At 44.9% G+C, this 21,949-nt stretch overlaps 1 protein-coding gene across 1 annotated transcript; it reads left to right on the top strand.

Annotated features, from left to right (window-relative positions):
* Positions 1–1,991: 1,991 nt before the first annotated feature.
* On the top strand, positions 1,992–20,187 carry LOC135517767 (fibroblast growth factor 10-like). The gene is made up of 3 exons (XM_064942358.1): positions 1,992–3,247; positions 17,894–17,997; positions 19,210–20,187. The coding sequence occupies exons 1-3, from the start codon at positions 2,923–2,925 to the stop codon at positions 19,399–19,401; spliced, it is 621 nt and encodes a 206-aa protein (XP_064798430.1). The 5' UTR covers positions 1,992–2,922; the 3' UTR covers positions 19,402–20,187.
* Positions 20,188–21,949: the final 1,762 nt, after the last annotated feature.

Genomic DNA, 21,949 nt, shown 5'->3' with positions numbered 1-21,949 from the left:
GTCATGGTCAAGTTCTAAATATGGTAGCAATACTGCATCAAATGTTGTTTCTTTGATCTGTAATATGGTCAGGTCCAAAATTATTGGCACCCTTGATAAAGATGAGCAAAAAAGACTGAATAAAATAAATAATACAAGTACTGAGCTGTATTGTATGCCCCAAACAAAAATGATATTATTTATACTAAAACAATTGCTCAGAGAAAAAGATTTTGTTTTAATTAAGTAACACAAAAATATGTAAAAAAAGACAGGGGTCAAAATGATTGGCACCCCTGTTTTCAACACTCTAGCACCCTCCTCTTGCAAGGATAATGACACGGAGCCTTTTCTAAAATGGTTTATGACATTTGAGAACAATTTGGGAGGGTTCTTAGACCTTTCCTTCATAGATTAAGATGAAGATTACTTTATTGGTCAATTTCACCCAAGGTCCAACATGTACATATACAGGTTTTTTTGGGGGGGGGGCTGCTGCATTGGGAACCCAGGGGGCTGTTGTTGTGGGGGGTTAAGTTCCTTGCTCGAGGGCACAGCAGCAGGCAATGGCATCTGGTGCTTGATACAAGCAACCCTCCGGTTGCCAGCTCACTTGCTGATAGATTCCTTTGTTGGACCTGGTATTTGAACTGGCAGCACTCCGGTTGCTGGCTTGCCTCTCTAACTAACCTCTAGGCCACCTGCCGCCAAAGAGCTCTATTGTCATGTCATCTGATAATAGCACGGGTTCCAATCTAAGTGTGAATGCTGTTTGTCAAACTCCAAGCGGTACTATGGTCAGATGACATGAAAATAGAGCTCTTTGGCCTCATAAAACAGAAGAACCTCATACCTAATGTAAAATATGGTGGTGCATCTTTGATGTTATGGGGCTATTTTGTTTTCACTGGTCCTGTGGCCCTTGTTAAGGTCAACGGCATCACACACTTTACCAAGTAACAGGACATTTTAGCCAAAAACCACGTTGCCTTTGCCAGGAGGCTGAGATTTGGCCACAAGTGGATCTCCAGCAGGACGATAACCCCAAGCACACATAAAAATCCACAAATGAATCATTAATTGACCACAAAATCAACATTTTGCAATGGCCATCTCAGTCTCCGGACTTAAACCCTTTGAATTGAAGAGAGCAGTCCATCAGTGCGGACAAAGGAAATGAAGGACCTGGAAAGATTCTGTATGGAGAAATGGTCTAAAATTCCCCCCATTGTGTTCTCCAATCTCATAAAACATTTTAGAAAAAGGCTCACTGTCGCTATCATCGTAAGGAATGGGTGCTGGAGTATTGAACACACGGGTGCCAATCACTTTTACCATAATCTTTTAAAGATGACTTGTTAAACAAAATCTCTCCCCGAGCTATTATATCAGCATTAAATAATATAATTTCCCTTTTCTTTTTTTTTTACATGCAATACAGCTCAGTAATTGTGTTATTTATTTTATAGTCTTATATAATCTTTATCAACGGTGCCAATAATTATGGACCCAACTGTATTTGAAAGGTACATCTCTGTCGTGTTGATTACCACAGCAAACTCCTCAGCAAATATTTATTTCTAAAAAGAAGAAGAGGCCCTAAGGAAACAGATGAAGACAACACTCCGAGCCTCACCTTTTAAGGAGGATACCAGCAATGGTCAGAAGCACCCAGGTGGCATTGATAAGACTGAAGTCAATAGAGACCTAACCTGTCTGGCAACACTTCCACCACTGAAAAAGGAAGACCGTGAAAGACAAGAAAATAGATAAATATAAAAGATACAGAAGATAGGGGGAGAGGGGGATATGGGAATAGGAAACGAGAGGAGAGAAATTGAGGAGAGAGAATTTCCACAATTCACTCCAAACCTGTTCTGAGCAACTGGTAGGACTTGGACTCAGAAGGGGAGGGAACAGGGTGAGAGGGAGGGGTAGAGGAGAGAAAGAGAGAGAGGGATAGGAGGGGAGAAAAACAACCTCTCCCTTACTCTATCTGACACACACACACACTCACCCTCACACACACAGACGCACACTAGCAACTAAGCAACATAATAATAAAAAAACTCGCACACATAGATCTTCAAAGCCAACTGGCTTTCATAGACCGCCAATTATCCTAAGAGATTACATCTGGGGGGATTGCGTCAGATAAATAAGGTGAGAAGAGTGACAAGACCCAGTCACCTCAGCGCAGCGAGACAGACAGGGAGAGGAACTCCTCAACAGGGATCCCAACAGGAGAGAGAGAGAGAGGGGCACTCAGAGAAGCAGCACGCAGCCACTCCACTCACAGGGACTCGGCTCAGAGAGACAGAGAGAAGAGAAGGAGAGCTCCAGCTCACACTCTACTCCAGCTCAGAGGGACCAGGGCACAGAGACCCAGCGCTTCCATTCTCACTTCCCCCACATAGAGGAGCACAGCACACCAAGAAAGAGACACTCCAGCTAAGAGGCTCTATTAAACAGACAAGTAACTTCAGAGGAACATCCAGAGACCAGAAGAAAAGCAAGGATTACATGATTCCTTTTTTCCCCCATCCTTTGATTCTTCATTTTGATGAGAAACAGCTGTAGTGTTTATCTTGAGATTTGTTTTATTTATTCATTTTTTTGAACATTTTTGTTGTCTCCCCGTCCCCTCTTCTAACCCTCCCCTTATCTCATCCTCTCCAGAGGTGGTAGAGGTAGCTTCTCATTAGTATTGTGCGAGGAGAGTGAGCGGCAGAGGGCGAGAGGTGCTGGTTTCCCAGTTTTGAGTTATGTATGTTGACACATTCCTTTGGAACACGGGAGGAATAAGCAGCAGAAAGAGCAGCAGCAGTGTTGTCGTCGTCATCCGCCGGGGGTTCCATCTCCCGCTCTCAGCCCTTCTCCCTCTCCCCCATCCAGCATGGTCCTTTCTGTGAGCTTTTCTCCAGTCCACCCAGCTCCAGTACAATGTGCATATGGACAGTGACTAAGGGTGCCGCCGCCTGGTCCTGCATTCGTCTGTCCATCCTCTCAGTGCTGCTCGTCCTGCTGCTCTGTCCACTGTCCTCCACGTGTCATCCGATTGCACCTGGGGTCGCCACTCGCTCCGTGGCGCGCTTGTCCAGGGCTGCCAACGCCTCTTCAGACACTGTTGTGGGGCGGCATGTGCGCAGTTATAACCATCTCCAAGGAGACGTGCGCAAAAGGAAACTCTACTCCTATCAGAAGTTCTTTCTCAGGATTGATAAAAATGGGAAAGTCAATGGCACCAAAAACAAAGACGATCTCTACAGTAAGTAACCCCCTGAAAATATGCACTCACTCAGCTTCTGTTTTGTGAGTTGTGCTTCTTTTCTCATCCCTCTCACATGTGAGTCCCGTAGAGTTTGGTCCCCCCCCCCCATTATTATGGCACTGCTCTCTGGTTCCCTGCCTTTGATTTGACTCCACTGCCTCCACACAAAACACAAACCTTACCTGGTATTGTGGTGGGCATCAGTGGACATAGATGTGTCTCTGCCTGGGCAGCAGATGGTTCTTGGATAGTGGAAGCAGCATGGTTGTTGCCTCTGATTCACTGAGACTTTCCTTTAGAGCACGTTTACTGGAACCAATTAGAAATAGCCCGAATAACCCTTTTCTCTCTGAGCAAATATCTTAGGGATCACATCCCTCTATGCTTTCTTTGGTGACTTATCATATTTTATTATTACAATTGTATATGTAATACAACGAGTGCTACTAGTGGCATATATAGTGTTAACATCATTTGAGGTTTTCATCATCATCATCACTTCCCAGTTGCGTAGCTATGTCCGTCATGGGCTGACATTAATATCTGTATCGAAGTGCTTGTATCCATCCACACCCCTGCTTAGAATGATATCTCTCAGCTCGTCGTTATGCTGCTCTAATCACTACACTTGCCTGCCTGGGGACAGTAAATATTACTACGCAGCGAGCGATACCCCAGACCCCTGCCAATGCTCGCAGCACCTGGCCGCCACACGCTCTCTCCAAGCTGGTTGTACACTTTCCCGTCAGTGCGCTGTGCGCACATTGGCCCTAATAAAAGAAGGCTTTGCCATGTGGAGCCCATGTGTGCGAGGCTTCTCTTCTCAGACAGTGCCACTCAGACGCTGAGGCTCTGCAAGACATGGCTGAAGGAATTTCAATTAGCAGAGCATCCTCTCGCCTTCAGAACACTCAGAGTTTAACCACCAGAAGCGGATGTGTCAATAACCACCAAAAGTTCAAGGTTTGAGATCAGGTCGCGACTATAACACCTAGGCTTGATCTACCCTAAAATGACCCTTAATGCTTCAAAACATTTAGACTAAAATGTAATACATAGATTTTTTGAAATCCACTTTACAATATGCTTGCTTGTTTATGGAAAGATGGCAGTTAGAAAGAAAGAGAGAAAAAAGAGAAGTGCGTAGTGTTTTATGGTGAGTGTCCAATGCATGCTGCATGTGAGTGGTTCCCGCCAATAGCCCACCACATGTGAATATAATGCGGTTGTCATTAGCTCCCACAATGACCTTAGGCACAAGCCTGCCTGGTAATAATTCTGAAACCAGATGGACAGAGCACTTCTTGGGGAATTCAGATCCCATGCTGCCCAAATACTGTCCCATTTGAAGTGTAGCTAGACAGGGCTAGGAACGAATGTCTTGGGGGAGGCAGAGGACCTGGGCCTGTTGGAGGCAAAGTGAGAGAACTACCAAGGGGTGATACATCTGAATCGATCAAAACAGCTTGGACACGTGCCACAATTAAACACAAAACATTTTCTATGAATCCAAAAGGAAAATGCCCACCAGGTTGCAGTAATGTTCTCTGTTTCTCTGACTTGAAACCTTGTGGTGAAAAGTCCAAAATGTGGCATAAGATAAGATGATCAACACCTCGTGGTTTATGTATTTGGAAACTGCAGAAACGACAGGTGAGACTTCAGACTGGTATTTCAGGTCTCCTGGTTTGGTCCTCGAAAGGGAGACTTGTTGACTAGTTGAAATGTCTCAGAGCAGCAGGAAGATAGAGAGCTGCTGGGTAATGTTACTACTATTTGTTGGTGGTGGAGGGGGAGATGCTGGGGGAGCGATTGTTTTTGTCCTTGCCCAGCAGTTTGTCCAGTCACAAACCCTGGGACAGCTGAAAAATTAGCAATAAAATGGTGCTGAGTACATGTTCATCTAGCCTGTCAACTCATCTTCGTCTGGTAGTATCCTGCAACATCATGGAATTCATTTTGGGGTTAAAATTAACCAAATATTAGAAGACCCTCCTCATCAGGACAGAGACTGTAGTGTGTGGGAACACCTTCACTTCATTAGCTCCAGTTTTCGTGCTTGTTCTGGAACATGTTCACTTGGATTGTCTCCAGCATGCGTGGAAATGTGTCATACTTTGTGAGGCAAGGCAGACATTGAGGAAGCTGTGTCTGTCTGTAAACTCAGATGTCACTGCAGACTGATGCGTGGCAGAAGATGGTGAATTTGGCTCTAATTACATAGCGTATGACCAGTAGGCATTGCCTGGCCAGGCCTCCACTGCCCACAGAATTGCAGCCTGTTAGGGTCTTTATCCTCTGCAGCTTTGATATGCCCATGTACAGAGGCTTGATGTTTACCTACGGTGGAGTCAGAAGGCGAATGAATGAAAGATCTTCTAATTAAATCAAATGAAGTCTGATAACATAGCTTTTTGAAGAATGACATGATAACCATTGTAGAAATACGTAGGTAGGTAGGCTACACTGTCGGAGCACAAACCTGTGTTCTTAGAGTCTCTTTGTGTGCTGTGTTGGTCAGGTTGGTCAGGTCTGCCGGTCTGTTACCTGGTCCCTTTCTCTCTCTCAGCCCTCTACAAAAGACCTATCTATGTGCGGTTTGAAACCCAATCCAGCCCATATTGTGTGATTCCCTTTCAGAATCCATCTGCTCAGTATTACAGTGTCACACTGCTTTCCTGCACGTTACTCTCCAGTATTCGAGTATTAAGGCGTTGCATGTGTGAACCAAGCAAACAAACGGCTTATTTTCATACTGAATTATTCAACATGTCCAATTTATTTACTGTTCTAATCTAGAATGTCACTGACCAATAACAAACAGTTTATAACAGATGGGTGGGATTTTTCCCTCTTAGTGATTTTCTCTCATTTGGCATCTGGGTCCCACTCTCCCTTTTCTCTCCCTTCACTTTGCTTATCAATGAATGAAACTGGAATCGAAAAAAGCACTCTCTAATAGACGACTGAATTCATCCACAGCGGACTGTGGTCTGAAGTTATATACCTGGGGATACTGGTGAGAAGGGGGTCCGGGCTAATGAGCATCATGAGACCCTGACAGTTTTGATTGAGGGGACTTAGGGCAGTTTAGGGTTCAACTGCAGGTTGGATCGTGAGCTCCACAGAGTCCGACTCTTTCCAATCATGTTGCCAACTTTGTGGGCTGTCCATCACGGAGGGGTGAGGACAGCAGCCATCTATTCTCCTCTCACCCTATTTAGCCCTCACTCTAATCTGATGCTGCAGAATTCTCACTGCAGGCAATCCCTCACAAGATGGGCTGTTCTAAAGGCAAACTCATTTGTTTTTGTCAAGTTCTAGTGCATTAGGAGATCGTTGATGTGTTGAGCCCTGGAGGAGATGCTGGTGTACAGCAAGCACAGTGAATAAGTAGTATCAGCACTTCTTCTGTCATGTCATGGTCCACTCCTTTCCTTGATGTAGACAAGGACCCTGGACAGGGTGCTGTTTCATTTTATATTGCAACATTTGATACAGATACCTCTAGATCCATATCCAATGAAGTCAAACTTGGCTGAATCCTGAGCTCCTCTGACTGAGGCCCTTTAACTATCCAATCCAAGAGTGTTTGTTATCCTCAGCTCTCCTGGCTGGTTCTGTAGCAGGATTCATCATTTCTTGGAAGATTTATGAAAGGAATGGTTCTGACAACAGGAATCCTCTTAAGTGCTGCAAACGAGGTCTTAGCAGCATAGAGGATGGGAGGGCTAGGTAAATCTCGTACTTTTATGGTTCCACCAGACCATAAATGGGGGATGGGGGCTCTGGTGTTCCATGTTTCAGCAGTAGAACCACGTCTTTGCAAAAGAGTGGTACCTATGGCAATGGACTAATATGACTGGTTGGTGACGAACAATCGAAAGGGGCTAGTGAAAGCTTTCTCTCAGCCCATTATTATAGTCTTTGGCTCTGACATGCTTCATTGTGAGCCTCATGGCGGTGTTGGAACGCAAGGCCGTGTGTTTTCTCACTGATTTGTGTTTCTCTTAGCAAGAGTGTGGTTGTGTGTGTGCCTTTATAATGTGTTTATGAGAGGATAGCAAGAAACCATGTTGTGAAATGTGTAAATGTATGTTGTAACTGCACCCGTCTGAACCACACGGATGGCACTCTCTCTCTTGAGTGTTCTCCTCCTCTCTGTGGTTATAGTGCCCATGTGTGGTTCTCGTGGGAAATCTTAACCACACGGGGCCCAATACAAGTGAGTTATGAGGATTGTGTAGATGTACAAAAGGTTCGTGCCAGTGCTTTAAAATTGGCTGCTATGTCCTTTTACACTTAGAATTAGAAGCAACATGTTTAGTGATTATTTGAATCTCGGCCTGTTACGTAGCATAACAGTATAACAGCAGTTGGTAGAGTCCGGCGGAGTGTGGTTTTGATTCTCGCTGGACCACCCATATGGAAATGAGGGCATGCATGACGAAATGGATTTGGATAAAAGCATTCTCTAAATGGCATGTATTATTATTATTATTATCCCCATAATACCTTCATCAGTGGAAGAGGCTGCAGCCTCAGCCAAAAGGGAGTAATTAAAAGCAGACACCACTGGCACAGGACCCCCCCCCCTACAACCCCTGCACCCTCCTACACCCCCGGGTCGTTAGACTTGTGTCGACACTTTCTGCCTTTAGACCTTTCCAGCAGTATCTCCCTTATCGCAGGGGAAGTTGGAGCTGTTTAAACAGGTTGTGCATTCACGTAGATTTGTGAAGGCCTACTGTACAAATCGGTTTTGTTTAAAGTGTGAAAGTTATGATTCATATTGAAATTGAACCTCAATCAATGATTGAATGCAAGCCAGTTCTTTACAAACTTAAGACTTTATCATTCGCTCATCTTCAACTAACCCTTCTTGAACAAGAAGGTTGGCCAGGGAAGCCTAGATTTGTCTCTCAAGCATCTTGTTGTTTCTGCCCCTTCGTTTGCTCTATTTAGAGTTCAACATGGAGGTATGGATGTCCAGATGTATGACTAACCTTTGACCCCATTACTTAAAGAGAGGGTCATTTGTGCCAGGGTTGGTTTAAAGGAGAACACCACTGTCTCCCCACTATCATTTTGTCCTGTCTGTCTCTAACAAGCTGCAGTCAGAGTGTGTGTGTGTGTGTGTGTGTGTGTGTGTGTGTGTGTGTGTGTGTGTGTGTGTGTGTGTGTGTGTGTGTGTGTGTGTGTGTGTGTGTGTGTGTGTGTGTATGTTCAAATAAGGAAAGCTAGCAGTTTTCATATTTTTCTATGCGGTGACTCTGACCAAAGTCGCAGGGGACAAGGGGGAACTGAGGCATCGCTCTCTGTACTCACAATTTCCCCCTATTCTTTAAAAATAATTATTTACGCATATTCTTTCAGTGTTTCCTGATATTCACCCATCAATTTACTGTTGTGTCAATCATTGACTCATCTGAACATTTTTGTAATAAAACACAGACTTCGTGAACCGCATGCTGTCCTGCCACTATACCATCCAGCCACCTCTTTATTCTGTCAGTCAGCAACCTCTCTGGAAACGTCAAAACTTCACTGGGCAGTTCTCTTCTCTGAAGAATGGATTATAATTCCCTGGAATTTTAAATTGGCCATCTTTGTTTTGAATAACTGGTTTTGAGTTTTCAATGTTTACCTTATGTGCGGATTCAATACCCTCACAGACGTGCAGGATTTGACTTATATTCCTTAAACCAAACCAGAAAGTCAAAGGCTCACAATTCGGAATAATGATTCAACAGAAGAGCAACTTTTGAACATACCTTCAGCTCTGCAATAGTATGTTGCTGCCCAGAGCGCAGGATTGGCTAAGATACATGGCATTTCCTCTATTTTGGAAGATGCACTGCTAAATCTAACCTGGTAAGGCATCCATGGTATAGGCCAATGTAGTTGAATGGTAGGCTGTCCAGGTGAAAGAAATGGGAGCATGTTTCATGTGTTTGGGTGCTCTAACCCTACAAACATTCGCTAGATTAGGTCAAAGTCGCCAACATTGAGAACCACAGACATCACAACACATTCAAAATGTATGTACACACACACACACTGAGTGTGGTGGGACAGATGGAAGTCTGGGAGAGAGAGAGAGGAGAGAGAGTCTTAACGGAATCATCAAAGGTAGCGCAGGGAGACCAGTGCTCGGACCAGAGACGCATCTGGACAGCCCGTCCCATTTTAAAGGAGCAGGCAGGAATGCCAGCTAATTACCCATTGCGTGCGCAAGAGGCAGGGACAGGGGGGGGGGGGCTGTCCTGAGGCAACTGGTGGCTGAGCAGGAGCCCTGGATCTTATCCGTCACAGATCCTATATCCAGACCCCCACTGCTTTACTGGCCACTAATGCAACACGTTCCCACACTGGACCCAACGCTGGCCCAACACTGTCCCCATCCACATGGGTGCCTGCTCTGACATTTATGAGAGGGAACAGAAGCCTATGTGTCGCCGCGTGTGTGTTTGTGTGTGTGTTTGTGTGTGTGTGTTTGTGTGTGTGTTTGATGGTGACAGGGTAAAGTGTGAAAACGTATGCGTTACATGCTCGAATCCTGCCCGAAATCTGGAGGGACCTACGACAACAGATCCAACACACCAACCAGAGGAAAAGCTGTTGATGCACTTTCAGCAGGAAATGTTGAAAGTTGTGGTGATAGGCTCTGGAGAGGATTAGTTTGTTAGGCCTAGTGCTTGAGTGCTGCAGTGCATTGTACTTTCCCCAGCAGTAAAAAGGCATCTGGACTTCAAAAACATAGGACCTTAAATCCCAATGACCCTGGGTTCATGACATAACATGACTCAAAGAGTCTATAGAATATCCAGAACAATTGGAATCACAACATTATGTTTTTGTATAGTATGCAAAATGCAAGAAAGTTTATAAATGACCTTGCCAGATCAAACCCGTAAACACACGTTCATATGGTAAGCACTCAGTGCCCGATGGCACGTTTTGACATTTACTGGCATAGGTACTATGCTGCAGAACCAAAAGCATTGGGTAAATCACATTATCTGAGAAGATTGCATATTTTCTGAAACCACCGTGAACATCAACATGCACTTCATTTGGTTTGCAACGTCCTTAAAACCACCATGACATAATACACAGTGGTACTGTTACCCGGCATGGTAAGCTGATCTCAAACCATGCGAATGGGAATGTTCTCTCTCAGAGAAATCTAATGCTATCTGTTGGCTGGAAAACAGAGCTCAGGTATTTGAAACAACACATTTATACTCATTACAGGTGATTATTTTCTTCTGAGTATCTGAATTTGCTTTTAATCATGCTTTGCTGCCAGGTTTAAAATCACACACAGCTTGACAGTGTTTCTCCCGTGTAAGACTGCTGTGGATCCACGTTTCAGGCAAAGAAAACAATATTGATAGTAGGATGGATAAGAAGGATTAGATGTACAACCTCTGTGTGAAGATGGATCTAAAACACAATTTAACAGCCTCATGAAACTCATGAAAAAAAATATGACTTAACTGTCGCTAGGTGAAGATGTAGACAGTGAACAGGCGATGTTGTCATTGGATGTTGCTCCCCGTCCGCTATTTAGCACCAATAGGCTACCTTTACACCACATCCATCACAAGCTCCCGTCCCATTACACCATGAATAAGTTGAAAGCACCATCATACAGATTTAGCCAGTCACCGATGAGTTACTAGCAATTTACATGAGTAACCCCTGTCGTGGTGTAAAATATCTGTGAAAAGTAACTATTAAACAAAAAGTTATTGAGTAGTTATACATTATAATGACAGTGGATGGCGAAAACATCCTCAAGTTTTCTTATGCACAAACCTTTTGGCGGCTTGTACAGCTGGAGTGGGATATTGTCCGACTTTATCTACTCCAATACTTAAATTACTCACAAAGTATACAATTCCTACAACGCCACACTGGCGTTTGTGTTTCTCAATGGATCTAGTGTTCCTCGTGCCCTTAACGCTGAAGTCGTTCCATGGATATGAACCCCTGTGTCATAGTGAATTTGACAGATCGTCAATCAGGCTGTCGCCAGTTGTCGGAGGGAAGATCTCTCGCCTTAGATGTTAGTCACTCTAACCTCAAGTAATGCAAATCAAACTTGGGATTGTTGAAAAGTGGAAACAAAACATGAAGGACAGTTTTTGTACAGAAACCTAACACTCTTAGAAGTGACACATTTTGTATATTTCCTCAAAGAGCATTTGAATTCATTGTTTTAATATAATATATAATTGTCAGTATATATCTCTAAAATCCCAACATCCTCCCTTGTGTGAAAATAAATCATAATTTTCTTTGAAAGTTGTACCTCAAGTGGTAAAACCGGTTTTATAATTGAAAATGCAGACATTTACACAAACCTAACCATCTCATATCCAGTCGTTGGCCATACAATGGGAGCAGAGCAGCAATATAATCTTCAAACGGGCCTAAGATAAACTGGGGAAACACTTTTACAGCCCTCCCTAACCTTAAGTTCATCTGGAGTCACCACTGACCATGTTTAGGAGGCAGTGAGGAGTTTGTAGGGGAGATGAGGGGTGTAGAGTGGGGTTGGTGGGGGGAGAGCTATGTTGTTCTGCAGCCTAATGAAGCTGGCCCCTCGAGAGCCCAGACCCTGCTGCACTGATCTCTCAGGAGCCTGGGAGCCAGAGGCCTGTGGAGGCCAGATCAAAGGTGCGAGGCACTGCTGTCAAGAGCCAGCCCAGGGTCAAACCCAGTTCCTCAGCCCTCCCCCTGCCCTGCCCTGCCACTACCTCAGCCCCTGCTCTGCTCTGCCCTTCCACTACCCCCTACCCCCCCCCCCCCTGCCACTATCCCAGCCCCCCCCCCTTTCCTACCTCTACTCCAGTCCCCCAGGCCCCTCTACCGCCATTAACCCAGCCCCCACCCTTGCCCTGCCACTACCCCAGCTCAGGCCCAGCCCCTTCTGCCACTACCCCAAACCTTCCTGCCACTACCCCAAACCTTCCTGCCACTACCCCAAACCTTCCTGCCACTACCACAACCCCTCCTGCCACCCCCCACATCTCCTGTCAAAACCCCAACCCCTCTGGCCAAAACCCCACCCCCTCCTGACACTACCCCAACCCCTTCTGTCACCCCCCTCCCCCACCCCCCCACACCTCCTGCCAAAACCCCACCCCCTCCTGACACTACCCCAACCCCTCTGGCCCCTACCCCCACCTCCAACCCCTCCTGCCACTACCCCAACCTCTGCTGCCACTACCCCACCTCCTCCTGCCACTACCCCAACCCATCCGGCCCCTACCCCTACCCCCAGCCCCAACCCCTCCTGTCACTACCCCACCTCCTCCTGCCACTACCCCAACCCATCCGGCCCCTACCCCTACCCCTACCCCCACCCAGCCCCAACCCCTCCTGCCATTACCCCACCCCCTCCTGCCACAAACCCAACCCCTCCGGCCCCTACCCCACCCCCTCCTGCCACAAACCCAACCCCTCCGGCCCCTACCCCAACCCCTCCTGCCACTCCCCTAACCCCTCCGGCCACAACCCCAACCCATCTGGCCCCTATCCCCAGCACGAAACCCTCCTGCCACTACCCCACCCCCTCATGCCACTAACCCAGCCCCCCTTTAATAGGACATGAGCTGCCTCTACACCCCTGAATCTGGAAGGTTAATAGGAAAGACTTGCCTGTCATAGGGGCAGCAAATTAGGTTTCCCAGGATAAATATGCACACACTCTGGGTTAACGACAATGGTGGTCTAAGCTGCTTCAAATTTAGTATCGAATTGATGCCTGTTGTTGATGAGAAAAGGTATTTCTCTCAGAATAGGGCGTGCATTGTATGTTCTATAGTAGTGTGTAGTCTTCTATACAGTACACAGCGATAGAAGTGGGGGAGGCTCAGTGGTAAAGCTGGCTGGATGAAGCTACAAATGTGAAAGCATTGAGGTCATTTTGACAAGATGCGATAACGGGAGTTCTGTCACCCTGCCAAGAAACCACGGCCTTATGTGGAGATAGGGGGTTTGTGGGAGGAGGGGTGGAGAGAGGCCACCTACAGAGCCTCGGGTAGAAGCCAAGGCTGCTGCCGATGGGAGTCACACCAGGCGGTTGACTTGACCACCCAATGGACAGTCCTCCAGCAGAACTGAACTGAGCCACCAGACGACTGTCTGCTCTCCAGTAACACTGTAATTAGCAGCCATAGCCTCTGCCAATGGTACTGTAGGAGAAACCCAAGAAACACAAATTACTCAAATACTGTGAAACCACATCGACCAATTGAGGTTGAAAAGAGAAAGAAGTCAGATGACTCACCTTATCTAAAGAAAGATATTTCAGAAATGTTTTACCTGCACTCATACGGTATCTCATTACACCATAAACACACGGCCTCTTCTTGTGTGCAGCAGTAAATTCCTTTAGTGAGGCAAGCAAACATTGGACCTCAAATCTAGGTAGCACAAATACAGCTTCATAGAGTGAAATGAGGCGGAAAACTGATTTTGGACTCTTATATAGTCTTGTCCGTACTGTATCTGGAACTAACCCTTCATTAGCACTGAAGACTGCAGTCGACTGTTACAGGACCTTGGGGCCTGGTTTTTATTAATCTGCCATATAAAACTAACACAGTCCTGTTATATACACAGGTGTTTGTCTTCGTAGTTTCTGAAAAATGTTGATTGCAGAATGTCAGCACCTTTTTTTCTTGTTTGTTAAGAAAACTCTGGTTATTACACTTTCAATATTGGTCATAAAACTGTTTCGCTGCACTTAAAAGTTCACCCTCACAAAATATAAATACAAGTTTTGGGCAATGTGTCAACCAGAGGTAGAAAAAAAACACCCCCCCCCCCCAAAAGCATAAAAATAAACCAGAATAAGGAGACAAGAACGGGGGCAGAACGGGGAGAAAGATAGAGGGAAACAGATGCGCAGAGATAAGCCACGGAAAAGAGAGAGAGGAACAAAGCAAAGAGAGAGAGTAAGGATACTCGTTTTACTGTTGTGAACGGAGGGGCTGAAGAGAAATGGGTCTGGCCCTGTGCTGTGCTGTCCTGTGCTGTGCTGTGCTGTCCTGTGCTGTGCTGTGCTGTCCTGTGCTGTGCTGTGCTGTGCTGTGCTGTCCTGTGCTGTCCTGTGCTGTGCTGTGCTGTCCTGTGCTGTCCTGTGCTGTGCTGTGCTGTGCTGTCCTGTGCTGTCCTGTCCTGTGCTGTGCTGTGCTGTCCTGTCATGTGCTGTCCTGTGCTGTGCTATCCTGTGCTGTGCTGTGTTGTCCTGTACTGTCTTGTACTGTCCTGTGCTGTGCTGTGCTGTGCTGTGCTGTCCTGTGCTGTGCTGCCCTGTGCTGTCCTGTCCTGTGCTGTGCTGTCCTGTGCTGTCCTGTCCTGTGCTGTGCTGTCCTGTGCTGTCCTGTCCTGTGCTGTCCTGTGCTGTCCTGTCCTGTGCTGTCCTGTCCTGTGCTGTGCTGTCCTGTGCTGTCCTGTCCTGTGCTGTCCTGTCCTGTGCCGAGCTGCCAGGAGCAACATGTTTCAGTCTCTGGTCTGTTCAGTGCCGCCGTATTGTTGCAATTTAAGCCTTTTGTTACAGCCCTGCCTTTCAACTCCAGAGTACAGGTGATGGTTCTGGTGACTTGGCAAGGGGGTCATAAAAAAGTGTTTCGCTTTAACACGCCACATCAAACGGCCCTAAGCAAATGGCTAAAACAGGTGCCTGACTTTCAACACGGCAGAGATAGATCTTATTTTGACATTGCAAGCTTACCTAAAATACTGCAGTGTCACTTATATTACAGGGGAGCTCAGACTTGAAACTAGTTTTGAACCATTCACTCTTGTGCAGATGGGGAAGGTGTTTGTGACTGTGTCTGAGATCTGGCATGCCTACTACTTACTGAAACGACATACTGTGTTCTAATAGTACGACATACTACAGCATTTAGAACGTACTGTTTAGTAAAGCTAATGCAGTAAGCAGCAAATAACAGGATACTAGGCTCATCCTACTGAGAATTTGTAACCTAAAGCAAAATTCTGTTGATTCTTGCCTTTTGTTAGTTTTGGTCAGGTGCAGCGCGTCCCCTCAGCTGATTCGCAGCTGTTATCAAACACACGTGTCTGGAAAGACAAATCTCTTCCTTAACAGTGTGCAGTAAATTCTACTAGATGAAACGCCGAAATGAGTCTGACATCCCGGCATGTAAAGTATACAACATTTTAGGAAATTCCACGTACTATAAAATGTAATTTTTTTCACATACCCTAAAATGCCTATTTAGAATGCAAAGACGGGTATTCCGGAATGGCCTGTGTGTTTGTGTGTTTAACTGTGAGTCAGTGTGAGTTTGTAGGTGCATGTCTTTGCAGTGTATTGTATTTCCGTACAAGTTTCTCAACGTGGTCTCCATACACCTGTATCAATTGGCATTGCCTCTCTCTCTCCTTCCTTCTCTCTCTCCCTCCCTCTCTCTCTCTCCCTCCCTCCCTTTGATCAGGGATTATTCCCCTCTAATCCCACTGACTGTCATCCAATTTCTCTTCTCCTCCTTTCATCCCTCCCTTGCCCTCCCCTGTTCATGAACCTGAGGGAAGGCAGAAGAGCAGAGACCAGGCCGGATAACCTTACCACCACACTCAATAGCTGTGTGCAACCAGAGCCCATACGGAAGGGGCTCTCTCACGCCCGCTGTGTATAAAGAAACCTGTCTAATCCGCCTGTTGAGTGACGGCCACACTGCTTGTTTTGCCAGTTCACAGGTGCAGATAAAACCTCACCGCCAATTCATGCTAAATGGTTTAGCTTAGGCATTGACAATGTACTAGGAGTTCGTTTTCACAGTACGGGGACTGGAATGTCTTTATTTTGTACACTGCATCAATGGAATTATTCATAGTTGAATGGTGTCATGAGTTTTATACAAGCACTTTTAGAAGTATGCTTATATGTTTTCACACTCCTCCTGTGTTACACATCCAAGGTACAATTTCAGTCTTCGACTGTGGAAGTAAAATTAGGGGGAGGGGAGTCTGAAAAGAGGTCATGACCTTTGAGTAGAATCCACAGCTGCAGACTGTATTGGTTCAAAGTTGAAATTGGTTTACATGGGAAAGTCCATGGCAGGGGTAGACTAGAGTCCCCAAGTGAGATACTCTTACGCAAAACTGTTAACCATAACATGTAACCCAGTACAGGGACAGGACACAGCCCAAATAGGAAGATATGGAGAGGAACGATATGTCCAGTTGAACAAGTACTTAAGGGTAAATGCCTGAGCAACTTACTCCTGATCAAAGAATCCTGCAACAGCCCTCCTAAAACGGGGTCCCCCCTTGTCTCAGGCGGTGCATAAAATCACTCCAGGACAGCAGGATGTTACAAATGATGTTAAGAAAGAGGGATGGCACGAATAAAAGATGTCAGCAGGGGGGGGGGGGGGGGGTGAAGGTGAGTCAGTGTCAGTGTAGACAGGTGCCATTAACTACTCTGACTCTGGCCTGTCAAAGGCCACCTTGTGAGGCGATATCTACTGTCCTCTGACCCAGGCTAGGAGGCTCCACACTGGGTCAGACCAGCCACCTCCCTGCCTCCCTGCTTGCTACAAAGACCAACTTCTACCAGAATTGGTCCTGAGCTAATCCCCCCTAACCCATGATAGCTTTATGGGTTTATATAATTGACTTTAGGATGAAGGAGACTGGTTACCACATCTTAAGTCCCTAATTGGTTCAAGAAACATTCAGACTGCAAACTGATATGGACATTTTTGCTTTCTCCAGCGTGCCGCTCCACTCCGAAAACAAACAAAAGCAAAGAAATGGTTTTTCCAAAGCTTAGCCCCAGCCAACGCCTCTCACTCAGGGCTTATGGCCCGTTAGCATGGGAATGAAATGGTGGCTCAGCCTGTCTGTTCTCAATGACTGGCACAGAGAAACACACAGCCAGGCAGCCAGGCAGTGGTTTACTGGGGGGGGATCAAGCAAAGATGAATGTGATTATTCAAAACATGGTCAGGGATAACAGGCAGGGATAACAGGCAGGGATAACAGTGTGACTCTACCCCCCGGTGTGACTCAGTAGACAAGGCCTGCAGTTATTATACCTTTTTATGTAGATATGTTCAGTTAACATCCTGGAAAAGACGGTAGTAACTGACAACATCATGGACTACAACATACTGTATCCACTTACATTCACTGTAATACTTAATCAACTGGCCTGCATGCTATAACAGCAATTAGTAGTAGGGTAGTTCGAGTCCTGAATGCTGATTGGCTGACAGCCGTGGTATATCAGACCGTATACCACTGGTATGACAGAACATTTGTTTTTGCTGTCCTAATTACGTAGGTAACCAGTTTATAATAGCAATAAGGCACCTCAGGGTTTGTGGTATATGGCCAATATACCACGGCTAAGGGCCGCGTTGAGTCGTGCCTAAGAACAGCCCTTAGCCGTGGTATCTTGCCCATATACCACACCCCCTCATGCCTTATTGCTTAAATAAACAGTGGAGCCTAACTGTATGCAGTCAAAAACACAGACGCTGCCAGCTTTTACAAGCATTCTTTCTCAATGCAGTTCAATTATTCATTGACTATCACTTCAGTGTATTGGCCTGGTATAACTAACCTATAATGTGTCTGTGTGTCTTCCAGGTGTGCTGGAGATCAAGTCAGTGGATGTTGGGATCGTGGCCATCAAGGGGCTCAGCAGTAACTTTTACCTGGCAATCAGCAAGAAAGGAGAGCTTTATGGCGCTGTAAGTTTAGCCTGTACTGAAATTCACACACAGAATAACAATATCCCTACAACAAAAATGGAGCTAATTATTTGGCTGAGTATACAAACTCCCCATTAGACTGACTCAGCATTCAGAACACTCACTAGTTAGTTGCCAGATAGTGTTTCTACACTGCCACCTTACTGTTGAAAATAACTCTCTTCCATACTATACTCTCCTAAGGAGCTGGCCCCTTTGATGTTGTGTGAGAGCTCTTCTCTCCTCTGTCCCCGGGCCCTTAGAGAAGCCTGGGGTTGTTTTAAAGGACAGTTCCCCTCCACTGCCCGTAAATAATCCCCTAGTACAAGTCGGCCCGGCCAAAAGAGTTGTCGTCTTGGAGAAAGTAAGCCGAGACGCCCCTGCCGTCCCTCTCTCCCAAACACACAGATCCTCCCATATACCACACCATCCTTGTGCTCCACTCTATTCAGACCAGAGAAACACAATACAACAGCCCCCATTCTACTAAAAGCCCTCAAGGGCTACCGGTACTGTTTCATGTGCTCTCACACGTCATCTGAAACATAACAGTGAAAGGCTGTTACTACGGCACTCTTAGTTGTGAAATCAGATGAAATGAGACACAAAAAGCATTCTAGCTAGGGAACACAATTCCCATGACGTATTTTAAAGTGTCACACCAAGGTACTGTCATTCACTCAGTAAAGCATTGGTGGCATATGTGTCCCTCATTACACAAGTATTATATTATAGTTAGCTGGTTCTACATTCATATATTCCATTTTGTGGGAGATTATTTTCACACAAGTTTCCATGAGAAAGAGGTAGCCGAACGTGAGTTGAACCCAGGGCAGCGTTTCCAAAATATTCTCATATGATTTGGGAACATTCAGTTTACTTCTGGATTCAATTTGAACAGCTGTGGCTAAAGAGCATTTGGGAAAGGAACATTCTTTACAGGGTCACAACTGTATCCCTTTTTTTGTCTAGTTAGTCAGGACACTAAATGACAAGAGCAGTCTGTTAGAAGCCTGATGAACCCCACTGCCATTATGCAAGAATGTATTTATATTGTTGTTAACTTGCCTTATTGGAGCCAACCAACCTGGATATCTGGATGAGAACTTCTGCTTACTGAATAAATCATGCAAATGTAGACCCCAGTTTCATTGCCTGTGCTGCCAAAGTTGTCGAATCACTCACAATTTGTTTTTCTTGTTTGTTCACCAGAGGGACTTTGGTGTTGACTGTCGGTTGACCGAACGGATTGAGGAGAACAGGTACAACACCTATGCCTCAGCAGAGTGGCGGAACAAGAAGAAGCCCATGTTCGTGGGGCTGAGCGCCAACGGCAAGCCCATGAGGGGCAAGAAAACACGAAGGAAAAACACTGCCACCCACTTCCTGCCCATAGTGGTGTAGCCACCGCATTGGACAGTTCTTTCCCCTGGGAATGTTTCACTGCACTGAGGAAAGACTGGGAACCATTAAAGACATAATGGAGTCACATGCAGTCAAAGTGTTTGATTTGCAAAGACTATACGTATTTTCTGAAAGGAAGGCACTATGTAAAGGAACTGTTTGTACTCATTGTCGCGGAGTCTGACTGATGATGGTACAGATTTGTTTTTAAGTTATGATTCGGCACAGGAGAAAATATGAAACATTTTTCTGTGCCAAATCATTTTCAATGGGCGAACTGTTGGAGACAAAACTGAATACTGAATAAGAGGACAAAAAAAAGGACACTGATTCAGCGTCACTGAAGACAGGGTCAAAGGGCAGAGTGTACCATGTGTATTTGTCTGTGTGATGATCTGTGGATGCAGTTACATGTATTTATGCTGTACTAACTCATACGAGGAACTGAAATTGACACTCATGCTTTGTGACAGACACGTACAGTACTGGAAGCACTTGGGTGACTTAGGTGTGATGGAAGAGAAGCTGTGCCATGGAGTGAGTCATATGCAGAGAATTTAGTCAAGATAGCACCATAGCATAAACCATATTAACATGCTAGTTCACTGTATTGGGTATTTCCATTCCTTTACCAGACTGCTTTAAAATAAATTATTTATTTTATGTAATATTTAAAGAAACCAAAAAGACCAAAAATATGGAATGGACAAATTCATTATTTTTTATCATTTATGCTCTTCTTTTTAAATACTAATCTATCGTTTAAACATGAATAAAATAAATATATTTCTCTTTACTATGTATAATTGTCTATTTGTAGATTTACACCTGTTTATATCACAATACCACAGCACTACACAGCACGGAATATGTGTTGTAGGTCTAAACTCAGCTTTTGTTGTTCATTTACTATAGCTACAAAAGCAGTTGCAAATCACATGCCTGTATCAACAGCAGTATCACGTGGTCAGAGTAACAAATGAATGGAGACTGTGGTATGCTTTTTGACATATCGACTAACTACCAACCCTTTCATGAATTACTTGGGTACTGTAGGTAGGCTACAGGTATGAAAAAAAGTCTGATTTCCTAGCAGTTGGAGCAGAAGGAAGGTGCTGTTTAGAAGCTCGTCAAGACGCCAGAAAATCCAATAAGTCAATTTGACAGCGTGTTCCTAAATTCATTCATAACTCAGGGATTGACTTTGTGGTTTCACAGTGGAAAATGTAGACAAACAAACAAACCTCAAACTGGGGTACATTCTGTGCAAGATTCATATGCCAGCCAGTGTTTTTAGAGAAAACAAGGAGCGGACCCTTAGGAGTTCGCAAATTCTTAAATCCTTAATAACGGAAATACAGATAAGGTAAGGCTATGGACATTGGACATCTACAGCCCACAAAAATACACAAATCGATAACCAGCCAAAGAAGACAACATACAGGAAATACAATGTGACAGTTTCAGTCTGCTTTACAGATCTTGCAGTTGACAAAATTTGAGAGATTTGACCAAAAACAACTGTAACATTTCAAAACAGAAGAGGATTACTGCAAACTAAAAACATTCTAGAAGCACTTTTTTCACATTTAAAGTATCAGATATCTCATTGACATCCGAAAAATATTGTTTTTTGAGCTAAATTGTGAGTGTTTCAGTTGTCTTCACAGATTTCAGCACTGTTAAGCAGACCGCATAAAGTGGAGATTTGGAGTTCTTCACTGAGTCGTAGAGGATACATCTGTTCTTTTATCTCTTCCCAACAATGGGTACATTTAATTTGGAGCTACGACCATGAACATGGCCTCTCTCTACGTAGGGCAAACAATTTCGTCTTTAGGGTTAAAAGCTTTCTCGAGGTGGCATAGCAGCAGAGCACGTTTCACCTTGACCTGTGAGGTACAAATCATGTTCTGCCCCCTCTGCCTTCCTAGGGAGGCGATGGCATATGGTATAACATAAATATTAGAACGTTGTTTGTGAGCTGATTCTAATTAAGCATGACGTAACGTTTCATTTCTTCTCCCCGTAACCTCCAGATCAGTTCCAGCAAATAGCAGGATCAGACAGGCATCTGGACACACGAGCACAAAACACACACATACAGTACACCCACCGCCACCACCATCCCCGTCCAAGGGTGTGTTCAGGATTGGATCAATCACTGTCAATTGTCCAACATCTGTTGCTTTCTGAGGTTATTTCTGAGTGAGATGGAATCTAAAACCTCTCTGTTGATCATGTGGTGTTTGTATTAAAGGACTATATATGTTGTTGGACTCCAAAATAATCCAAAATGTGCAATTGTTATGTCAAAGCGTGATTGAGTATGATGCATTTGAGCACACTTCAAAATGGCCTTTCCTCTTAACAGGACGTTCAAGCTCTGTTTATATGATTACTTGGGTGTTCTGTAAACTACATATCATGTACAATTAGACTGAAATGTATTCAAGACACGAGCAACACATTTTTTTTCCTTTATGAAATTCAAGGGCTAACATTCCTCAGAAAAAAAGTGTTTATTTTGTTGTTATTCTAGATTGTA

The sequence above is a fragment of the Oncorhynchus masou genome, chromosome 28 (assembly GCF_036934945.1).
Source record: "Oncorhynchus masou masou isolate Uvic2021 chromosome 28, UVic_Omas_1.1, whole genome shotgun sequence".
Taxonomy (NCBI): domain Eukaryota; kingdom Metazoa; phylum Chordata; class Actinopteri; order Salmoniformes; family Salmonidae; genus Oncorhynchus; species Oncorhynchus masou.
Note: the sequence above shows the minus strand (reverse complement) of the source record. Positions and strands in the feature narration are given on the sequence as shown.